The 12,082-nt window shown below is 30.0% G+C and overlaps 1 protein-coding gene and 1 long non-coding RNA gene across 2 annotated transcripts; both read left to right on the top strand.

Annotated features, from left to right (window-relative positions):
- Window positions 1–7: 7 nt before the first annotated feature.
- Window positions 8–1,292, top strand: LOC107464839 (uncharacterized). The gene is made up of 2 exons (XR_001587195.3): window positions 8–459; window positions 1,037–1,292. It is a non-coding gene; the product is annotated as an uncharacterized LOC107464839 (long non-coding RNA).
- Window positions 1,293–8,075: 6,783 nt separating this feature from the next.
- LOC107464848 (auxin-binding protein ABP20-like) lies at window positions 8,076–8,862 on the top strand. Its single transcript, XM_016083804.3, has one exon. The coding sequence runs from the start codon at window positions 8,080–8,082 to the stop codon at window positions 8,746–8,748; it is 669 nt and encodes a 222-aa protein (XP_015939290.3). The 5' UTR covers window positions 8,076–8,079; the 3' UTR covers window positions 8,749–8,862.
- The last annotated feature ends 3,220 nt before the right edge of the window (window positions 8,863–12,082 follow it).

Raw genomic sequence — 12,082 nt, 5'->3', positions numbered from 1 at the left:
TTTTGGAAAGAAGCATGAGAATCAGTGAGTGGAACAAGCTAAAATTGTTATGTTTTTTTTAATAGGATAAACTTAAGAGTCACCAAGAAGCTGGAGACACTTCCGAGAAAGCATTTACTGCAGTATTTGGCAAAGAACAACCAGGAAGAGTTCGATGTTATGGGAGGACAATCACAAAAACATCTCTGCAGAAAGAACGGGAGATTGCTAAAATTAAGCAACAACATGCAGAGACTATAAGTTCAATGAAAACTGAACTTCATGAGACAAAAGATAGAGTCCAAAGTTTGGAGGATCTTGTGAAGCTTCTCTTGCAACAGAGTTCTCTTGGCACAAATATTGATGAAGCACTATCTTTATTACGAGCCAAGGAATCAACACATGATATAAATAGTAAGCAATGTTCGAATGGCAACGATCGTCCTTCCTCATCAACTCGTGATCCAAAGTGATGACCAGGTATAACAAAAAAATTTGCAGTAATTTTTGTGATTTATCATTTATTGGGAATGGACTATCAACATTTTTGGCCTTTGCTTTCTCTGTCTTCTGCCATCTTACTTCATGGTGGCTTCTGCAATACACTCTTGCTATTTTTAATCAATCATCTTTTTTTCTTTTTTCTTTTTAATTACTTATTTTTGTAGCGTTGTGCTACTGTGAGGAAGAAATTTTTTTCCTCATTGCTGAAATAATGTGGCTATGTTGGGGAGTGATGCATGTTGTCACTGCAACAGACTCTAGTAACTGCTGTTTCATTCGCAGGAATGACAGAAATTGTCAAGGGAGTTGTTTCATATCTTTATCTTTTCATTTTTCCCCCTTCAAATTTATGTTTCAGTCATTTTTATCTTTTCATTGCATTTCTCTTTCTCAGTTTACTCAGGTACTTCATCAAACACATACCATGCATCATTTTCCATTATTGCACCTTTTATGTTTCATTTTTTTTTTAAATGCAATTTTAATTAAACCCCAATTCATTTAAATGCAAAATGCAACTTTAACTAAACCCCAATTCATTTAAATGCAGTAGTTATTGGACTCAGTGGAGGCAAGAGGATTTTGAGTTCATCATACCACACACTATCAGATTGTTCCAACAAAGTCAAGCATAGATATAAAATATGCAAATAGATTGACATTATTTTGATAAATATTAATTACTATTTTGTTATGACAATTATTGTTAGACAAGAATTTTATTATTTTGTTGAGAATTATTGATGAACATGTATTAGAAATACTAATTGAACTTTTTAATATCTATTTTAATTAGAATTTTATTTTTAGTTATTTTGTCTCTTTTATAATTATTTTTTATTGTGTACAAATTTATTTATTAATTAAAATAATTACACATGTATGAACAAAAAATTTTATTGTAAATTTTATTTTTTTATATTTTTATTACAAAAATAATTTTTATTTTTATCAAAAAGGCAACCCTTTTATTAGTTGCATATTTTGAATATTAGACAACACTTGTATAGGTTGCATATCCAAAAGAAAAGGCAATATTTTAAAGGGTTGCATATTCAAAACTAATAGGCAACACTTCAAAGGATTGCAAATTCTAACTTATAAGCAACACATAAAAGAGTTGCATTTTATTGCAAATAGACAACACTTCAAAGGATTGCAAATTCCAACTTATAAGCAACACATAAAAGAGTTGCATTTTATTGCAAATAGGCAACACTTTTTAGTAGTGACTAAAATATGAGAGAAGAGACAACACTGCAAAAGTGTTGTCTCAAACACACCTTTGAAGTGTTGTTGTTTTTCAACCAAAGGCAACACTTATCAAGTGTTGCTCTCAAAAGCGTTGCTTTTGAAACAAAAAAGTGTTGCCTTGATCTAAGGCAACGGCTGCATATGCAACGCCGACAAAAAACGTTGCCTTAGGTCCAAAAGTGTTGCCATTGATCAAAAGCAACTTTTTGTCAGCCTTTAGGCAACACTTTTTAAATGTTGCCTCAATCTGAAAATGTTGTAGTGAGTCTTTGTTAGTCGGAGTGGTGTGACTTTTAGATACTTCTCATTTACTTATGTTATGACATGTGTGATGCATATAAAATGCCTATAACGTTCAAACATATAAATGTAAACTCATAAACCTTGGTATGATGTTTTCATAGGCCATAAAGCAAGGCAAAATAAATAATAAATAAGAGAAAAATAGTAACTTTGCCATAGATAAGTCAAACAGAATAGATCTGAATAAAATAAAGATCTTAAACAATATCATACATCATACAAAAATGAACTTTGGATAACGAAGGATCTTTGAATGAAATAATAAACATAATCATAAATTAAAAAGGTTAAAAGAAGAACAATCATGATCACACATTTCATTGTACTTTTCATTATCTTTTTCTCATAGCTTTTATGGAAGGTATTGAGCTCAAACCGGTATAAAAGGTGGGAGTCTCCTTCCCTTACCGAAGGTTCTTATCCCAAACGTCTTGGCGATCACCTTCCTTTATCGAATGATCATCTCGATCGATCACCTTCCCTTACCGAAGGATCATATTGATATCTTGTCTTTGGGGGTTAATTAATTAATTGTGAAAATTTTTTAATAATGATAGTTAATTAATTGGTAGATTAGTTATATTTATACATACATGGTAGTTACTAAATTAGCTAACTAATAGAAAGTTTAGCATTAGTTTAATAAATTAGTTACTCTAATTAGAAAATTAATAACTTTTAGTAGTAAATTAGTAATTTTTAATGATTTGACTAATAGTTTGCTATGTTTTTGTAGAGTTCACGAAATTTGACATGTAACCACCTACTGTTTCTAGATCGGTGCAATCATAGTATGGAGGAGCATTTACGGTTTACTGGTTTTTATCATGTTTCTTAGATTGGAATAGTTCAATGTCAGAAAGCATTGATAAATGCTCTAGTCGAAAGGTGGCACCCAGGCATACACACACAGTTCACCTTCCAGTTGGTGAGTGTGCTGTGACACTGGAAGATGTGGCTGTTATTCTTGGTCTTTCGACGAAGGGTCTTCTAGTGACAGAAATGACTATGAGTAGTTTTGAAGCCTTAGAGGTTGAGTATTTGCACCAATTTGGGGTTTCACCGAGAAAGTCAGACTGTAGAAGAAGCTACATAAAGTTGACGTGGTTTCGAGATTTAAAAGAATGTTTACAGTTGATTGACGAAAACAGTATTTAGAGGTACGTGAAGTGCACATTATGTTGTTATTTAGTACGATCTTGTTTGTAGACAAGTCTGGGACATCTGTGCACTAGAAGTTTCTGCCTTTGCTTCGTGGTGGCAGTATTGGACAGTATAGTTGGGGATCGGCATGCCTAGCACACTTGTATAGGGCGTTATGCAGGGTATCTCGTTTTGACTGTAAGAAAATCGATGATCCACTAATACTTCTGCTAACTTGGACTTGGATCTATCTACCATATCTTGCGCCGGTTCCTAGGGAACCCCGCAGTTTTCCACTTGCAAACAGGAACATTATTCACTTACATCGTATCTTCATATTTAGATCCAATTGTGTTAATAAAATAAATCATATTAGATGGTGTAACTGGGAGCGTGAAGACCAACGCTATAGATATCTTAGTCTTAATCACTTTAGGAAGTCATTGGATGATCTTCATGAAGGTCAAGTGTATTTTCATTAAAGAAGTATTTTAATCTTCTGTTGTTTGATTATATTATATACATGTTTGGTGGAGGCGACCAAGCTCCATTACTGCGGGCCACATCAGCATTGATATTAATATAAATAAAATTTACGTCAAGTTATTATCTCAATTTTAACAAAATAAAAACATAAACTCATAAATAAATACTAATTAATAAATACTAATTAATATTCAACTAAATCAATAACTAATTAAAAATATTATTATCTTAAATTTAACTAAATAAATACATAAACAAATGCTAATTAAGTATATTTTCACATGTCACGTAACTATTTGATCCATCGATAAATATAAATTACTACAAAATTATAATCTTTCATATAAATATAGGCAAATTATGTACCTGCATTCATATATTCCGAAAACTCTGGAGCATGCATGGCTTCCAAATCCAAAACTTGCATGAAAGATGGCTCTTTAAACGGATGTTCATTTGCGAGTGCATTTGCCACGTCTGTCACATTTGGAGCCATAGTGCTGTCACCTTGATCTTCGTCTCCGTCTGGACCAACAACTTCGTAATTGCTTTCAAACTCTTCCTCACTGTCACTATTGTAATCTTTCTGTTCAATATATTTCGGTCGGCTTCAGATTGTTCGAACTCAATATACTATACAACTCAATGAACGATATCTGACCGCGACTTTCAATGTACATTGAAAACATCTCTTGCATGCTCGTTTCATCAGTTACATATTTGGTTTGAAATTGAATGAATCCATCAAATACCGGTATAGGATATCTGTATAAAATAATACATGATATTTTCCTTGACATTTTAGAATCTATCATCTCACAAATCACACCTTTCAGTTCTTCGAATGAGATTGTGAATAGAATAACAATATCTAACGAATTTTCATAAATAAATTTTACTCCTTCAGATGTTTGTAACAAAATCTGATCGAAATAATATACTTTTAGTAGAACTCTATCATTTATTTTTTCACTCACATAAATATGAATTTTACTGTCAAATTTTTTCACTTCATACAAAATAACAGAGATAGAAGAGTTGAGAAAAGAAGAAAAAGAAGAAGAACAACAAAAAGAATGAGATCTCAGAACTCGTATCACACTTATATATATATATATATTCGAAAGCAACTATTTGTGTTGACGAATTTAAATAAAATATATAATAATTGAATTAGACGATCCGATTTGGTTTTTGTAAAATAAAAAAATTAATCCTATATAAAAATCGAATAGTCCGATTAGCTACGCCAAAATTCAAATTTTCTTTTTCACAAATCAGACCGTCTGATTAGTGGACCAAATTTTTTTAATCCGATTTTTTTCCTCTATATTTCAGTCTCACATTCATCTCTAGTATCTTCATTTTCTATAATCACGCACAACACACACAGACTTGACATATTAAAAAAAATGAGCCGCAAACGTTGCTTAAATTAAATGAACTACTGTTAAATTGTAATATATTTTTTTCCCTGTCCAAATTAAATGTCACTTGATTATCCGTATCATTTTTGTTTATAAGGACTTACGTCTCCACTTTCCGGTCTTTCACTCTTTCTTTTTTGAGAATCTATTGGGATTTGGGAGCTTGTATATATTATATGTTCGTATATTTTACTCCATATATACGTGTTTCTCACATATGCTCGAGATTCAATACGTTGACTCTCTTCGAAGAGTTGCATGTAAAGCGGATGCCTAATTATTGTATTACAAAATATTCGAATACGAGGATCCAAAATCGTATTTAATAAATAATTTATAAATAAAAATATTATATCTAAAAATATTAAATTAATATATTATATTTATTATCATAAAAAATATAAAAATATTAATAAAAATAATATAAAATACTAATTTTTGTATTTTTATTTTTTATATTTTATTTTTAATATTTTGTTTTATTTTCAAAATTAAATGCAACGTTAATTCTTTATTTTTAGGAATTGCATCAAGATCAACTCTTATCGGCATGTGTATGTCTCTATACAATGTACATATTTAGATGATAAATAATTGTCCATTTTTAAATGTTAATTTGGATTAAAGAAATCATTTAAATATATTGAAGTTATAACTTATAAACACCATAAGAAAAATAAATAATTTTGACCTCTATTAAAAGAAATTATTTTTTCATAGGATATTTTTTTCGGTCATTAGCTGTCAAAAGAACTTTTATTAACACTTATTTTTACAATCAATAATAATAATCATATTCCATAATAGTATTGTGAATAAAGATTTTCTTGGCAATCAATTGGCCCTTAAAAAAATATTAAACACTTTGTTGACAATTAATTATTAGCCGTTAATAATACTATAGACATTTGGATATTTTTTTGACACCATTATTGGTTATCGAAAACACTCTTATAAAGTAATTTTTTTCGGATTAAGTATGATTTTGGTTCTTAAAATACAGGTTGAAAAATTTTTTTGTTCTCAATCTTTTTTTGCATAAAAGAAATGTTCCTAAGGTTTAAAACTAAGATTTAAAATCATCATTTTTACTTAAATATTAAAATTATGGACCAAATTACCCATAACAAAAAAATTATAAAATAATAATAAAAATAAAAATAAGAGAAAGAGAATATTTCGACTCCTGCAAAGGAGGAAAGGAAGAAGAATAAGAAGCTGTTTACGATCCATCTCTGTTTCCACTTCTGCCACCACTTCTGTACGATTTTGGTATCTAAGGTAAAGACAATTTTAAAACCAAGGTAAATCTTAAGAACGATTTTGTATGAAAAAATAGTTAATGACAAAAAAAATTTCGACTAATACCTTAGAACCAAAATCGTATACTTAATCTTTTTTTCTATACTAGTTGCGGTCAACTAATAAGTTTTATTCTACTTAAAAATAAAAAATAATTAAATATAATTCTATATATTATTTTATTTTTTGTTAATTTTTAAATAAAAAATAAAATAAATTAATTTTTTATAATTTATTTTAATTTATTATTAAATAAAATATAAAATACTAATTTTTGTATTTTTATTTTTTATATTTTATTTTTAATATTTTGTTTTATTTTCAAAATTAAATGCAACGTTAATTCTTTATTTTTAGGAATTGCATCAAGATCAACTCTTATCGGCATGTGTATGTCTCTATACAATGTACATATTTAGATGATAAATAATTGTCCATTTTTAAATGTTAATTTGGATTAAAGAAATCATTTAAATATATTGAAGTTATAACTTATAAACACCATAAGAAAAATAAATAATTTTGACCTCTATTAAAAGAAATTATTTTTTCATAGGATATTTTTTTCGGTCATTAGCTGTCAAAAGAACTTTTATTAACACTTATTTTTACAATCAATAATAATAATCATATTCCATAATAGTATTGTGAATAAAGATTTTCTTGGCAATCAATTGGCCCTTAAAAAAATATTAAACACTTTGTTGACAATTAATTATTAGCCGTTAATAATACTATAGACATTTGGATATTTTTTTGACACCATTATTGGTTATCGAAAACACTCTTATAAAGTAATTTTTTTCGGATTAAGTATGATTTTGGTTCTTAAAATACAGGTTGAAAAATTTTTTTGTTCTCAATCTTTTTTTGCATAAAAGAAATGTTCCTAAGGTTTAAAACTAAGATTTAAAATCATCATTTTTACTTAAATATTAAAATTATGGACCAAATTACCCATAACAAAAAAATTATAAAATAATAATAAAAATAAAAATAAGAGAAAGAGAATATTTCGACTCCTGCAAAGGAGGAAAGGAAGAAGAATAAGAAGCTGTTTACGATCCATCTCTGTTTCCACTTCTGCCACCACTTCTGTACGATTTTGGTATCTAAGGTAAAGACAATTTTAAAACCAAGGTAAATCTTAAGAACGATTTTGTATGAAAAAATAGTTAATGACAAAAAAAATTTCGACTAATACCTTAGAACCAAAATCGTATACTTAATCTTTTTTTCTATACTAGTTGCGGTCAACTAATAATTTTTATTCTACTTAAAAATAAAAAATAATTAAATATAATTCTATTTCTATATTAAAATTAATCATTAAAATAAATTACTATATATTTTTATATAAATACATATGTAATTTAGTTATTTTTAACGTATAATTTTGTATTTCAATGTATATTCTAGTAAATAATAATTTTAGTGTACACCTAACATATTTAATAATTAAAACATTATTTTTAATAACAATTATAATTTTAAATGTTATTTATTTTAGTAATTTATTCTTTCTCACTTGCTAATTTAAGGATTTAACTAAAAATAAAAAATAAAAGTAATGACATTGATTTACTAACTGGACAACTATTCATAGAAAAATGAAGCAAGAGCGCAGCCCTGTATATAAATGCATATATACAAGTATAAGAAGCGAATCATGAAACCAATTATGTCATTGATTGATTCATTCTCACATAACAAAATGTGGAGCAATATCTTCCTCTTTGCTCTTCTGTTTTCCACTTACAATAATGTTGCAGTCCAAAGCTTTTGCGTTGCAGATCTGAAGGGAGCACAAACCCCTGAAGGGTTCCTTTGCAAGCCACCCACTTCAGTAAAAGTGGATGACTTCATTCTCTCCGGCCTAAAACCTCCCACCACCCCGCCCTCATCCAACTCTTCCAAGATCACACTAACCCCCGCATTTGTCCAGCAAATCCCTGGCCTTAACGGCCTGGGATTCGCCGTGGCGCGGTTGGACATGGATGTAGGGGGTGTAGTTCCATTGCATTCTCACCCAGATGCCTCTGAGATGCTCATAATAGTGCGTGGAACCGTGACTGCTGGATTCATAGCAGCTGATAATTCTGTTTTCGTGAAGAGATTGAGAAGCGGTGACGTCATGGTTTTGCCACAAGGGTTGTTACATTTTCAGTTGAATTCTGGAAATGGAAAAGCCCTAGTTCATCTCGCTTTTAGTAGCTCAAATCCGAGTACACAGCTTCTTGATGTTGCGTTGTTTGGTAGCAACTTGAATTCTGATTTGATCACCAAGACTACGTTACTTGATCTTTCTGAAGTAAAGAAGCTCAAGGCTGTTTTTGGTGGCAGTGGATAATGACTTCGTTAGTGAGATCATGTTGGTTAACTCATAATTAATCCGTTGCTTCTATTTTGTAATGTGAGAATAATACTCGTTTATTTTATAATATATACGTTAATGTTAAAGTTATTTATAGTCTATTTTGTAATGCGAGAATAATACTCGTTTATTTCACTAATTATCTATATAATTAATGTGTGATGAAATACAATAAAAGATGTTATATTTTTCCAAATAAAAAAGTAAATAATCTTATTAATGCGTTATTCATATTATTCTATTGTCTAATTATATCAATCAAATACGATTAATGTGTGATAAAATATAATAAAAATGTTAGATTTTTTGTCCAAATAAAAATGAAAATAATCATATAAAAGCATTATCCATATTATCCTATTAATAAAATGAAAAATATTCGATTTTTTTATCTTAATAAAAATGTAAATAATTCTATTATCTGATTATATCAATCAAATAAATTAAATATAGCAAAGTAATAATATATCCGATATGCTTTGTACTAATTATTGAGAGTATAATTTGAAATTAATGAGAAACAAATTAAAATAAAATTGCTAAATCTTCTATATAATTAATGTGGGATAAAATACAATAAAAATATTATAATTTTTTAATCCAAATAAAAACATAAATAATTCTATTATAGTCTGTTTAAAAATTTTTAATGGTATAAAATTGAATTAAATTCTATTAAAAAATTGAATTCTAATCAGAATTGAATTGAATTTTAATGTTTAGAAAGAATTACTAAAATTATAAAATTGAATTAAATTTTAGTGTTCGGAATGTTTATCAAATGAATTAAAGTTTTATAATGGACAACTTTATTCTTTATAAATATAACATCATATTTAAATAGTAAATATAGTTATTTATTAAATTATATGAAATAATTAAAAAATATATTTTTCAACTAAAATTTGTTCATCTCTTTAAAAAATTAGATTAATCTAAAAATATTAAATTTAAAAATATTATTATTAATTAAAAAATTAAATAATTCTCCATGATTGATTCCAATGACAAACAAACAACAAAAAGCAAATATGAATTATCAAGAACTAACTTGTTGAGTGGTCTAATGACATAACAAATAAAAAAAATGTCAGTTATTAATAGCAAATTATAACAACTAGTTAATATAATTAAAATGAGATAAAATTATGTCACCTTTTGCTAGTGTCATTATTGCCACAATTTTATTTAAAATCTAAATTAAACACATAAAATTTATACATGTAGAATATTTTTTAGATTTATATATTAGACCATTCAAAAAATAAATATATATTATATTAAGTGAGTTGAAAGAATAAAAAGGGAAGAGAATGAAGGTCGTGAGAAAAGAGAGAGTATGTGTTAAAAGATGGGAGGCATTGAGAGGTAGTCAATGAGAAAAGTATTCATACCTTGACCCAAGAATGCTAGCCAGACCCAAAATAAATAAAACCTAATTAATAGATCCAACTCAATCCACACCTACCCGATCTCATAGAGGTCGGACATCGCAATAAAAGTTCGGCTTCACTTGCCCAAGTAAGTAACCGACTCTTAAGATATCTCCTATCATTTAGAAAGATGATTTCAACAACCTCCTTAACAAAAGGAATAATCATGCATCCACTATCAAAGATGGAGCTACTCTAAAAGATGGTTATTAATTCTACTATAAATACACTAACACCCTCAGGTATATTCAGAACCCAATATACGAAAAAACCTGCTTAAACCATTGCTAACTTAAGCATCGAAGTCTCTTGTAGGTACCATTCCCACCTCCTCAAGAGGAACACGGACAGTGGCACCTCGATACCAGCAGAAGTCGGACACTGCTGTAAAATGAGTTTGGATCTCACATTCAGGCCTAAAAGCAACCCAGTTTCAGGTAACCCTCGAAATATTGGTGTCGTTGCTAGAGACCTAAAAGTCCACACCCAACTATGGCGGAGATCAATTTGGAGACGGACAGATGGCGTCTGAATTAGAACTAGAACCTCACAACGATGACCGAACACTCATGATACCTCCACGACATGATAGAGCAAGTGGCCCTAATGAGGAGGGGACGTCAGAAAACTCTCAACCCCAGAGAACCAATTCAGGAATACATCCACTAGAGAATGAGAAACCCTGAATCACGGCCGATTAGAGCAACTCAAGCAGGAGATATAGTGACAAAGAGAAGCTGAAAGAGACTTGCAAAGAGAGGTGTGATAATGGAGAGAATAAGAAAAAAAGCTTCTGAAATTAGAAGCTGGCCTTTGAAATCGGAGCAACCATGCAGATCGAGAGAAAAATCCTTTTGGAGGAGAAGATCCGTTCATTGAAGAGATCATGCAGGCTAGGGTCCCTAGAAACTTCAAATGCCCTGATAGGAGGCGGCAAACTGGCTTAAACCCACCAGACTGACCCACGTAACCTGCCAAAAAAGGTAGGTCGGGGTGGAAAATTGAGACCAGCACACTTTGAAAGCCCGCCTAACCTGCACCGCTTAAACATGGGCTTTGACGGGGCGGGGCGGGCCTCCCCGGCGGGCCCAACGCTTTTCTTTTGCTAATGTTGATTTTATTATTTTATTTAAAAAATTTGGTTTATGATTATGTTTATTACATATTTATAATTATAAATACTTCAATGCTTGTGAATTTAGAAATTATAATTTTTTTATGTCTTTAGAAATTATAAATTTATTAAAATGGTTATGAAATTATATATATTATTTAATATTTAATAGTAAGGAGGTTTCAAGCCGCCTGATTAGGCGAGCAGGGCGAGTTTCCTGTTTGCCACCCTTATGCCCCAACATGAACCTCTATGATGTAACAACTGATCCAAGACATCATCTCAACAATTTTGAAAGTTATATGTATTTGGTTGATGCGTCCGATGGGACCCGTTGCAAAGCTATCCCGACGACACTAACCAAAGCAGCGATGAAGTGGCTTGATAGCTTACCACCTAGGTCGGTGACCTATTTCGATGATCTTGCAAGAAATTTTCTCACCCGATTTGCAATTCAGAATGACAACATCAAGCATGCTTCAAGTCTTCTAGAGGTCAAGCAAGAGATCGGAAAACTCTCTAAGCTTATATGGAAAGATTCAACAAAACTTATTTGAAAATTCAAAATTTACCTCTAGAAATAGTAATAATAGGGCTAGTTAATGGCCTCAAAGAAGGACCATTTTCTCAATCCATATCAAAGCATCAGCCGACCTCCTTGTATGAGGTACAAGAAATGAGCAGAGAAGTAACTAAGTCTTCTCGTAAAAGACATTTGAAAGAAATCTATCAACTCGGAGGAGAATCCAAAGTCTCCGACATA

Source organism: Arachis duranensis, chromosome 9 (genome assembly GCF_000817695.3).
Source record: "Arachis duranensis cultivar V14167 chromosome 9, aradu.V14167.gnm2.J7QH, whole genome shotgun sequence".
Taxonomy (NCBI): domain Eukaryota; kingdom Viridiplantae; phylum Streptophyta; class Magnoliopsida; order Fabales; family Fabaceae; genus Arachis; species Arachis duranensis.
The sequence above is the reverse complement of the archived record's forward strand: the minus strand, read 5'-3'. Positions and strand labels throughout refer to the sequence as shown.

What these genes read in the sequence shown, in the direction of transcription:
- LOC107464848 (XM_016083804.3), top strand. Translation starts at nt 8,080, where the DNA reads ATGTCATTGATTGATTCATTCTCACATAACAAAATGTGGAGCAATATC.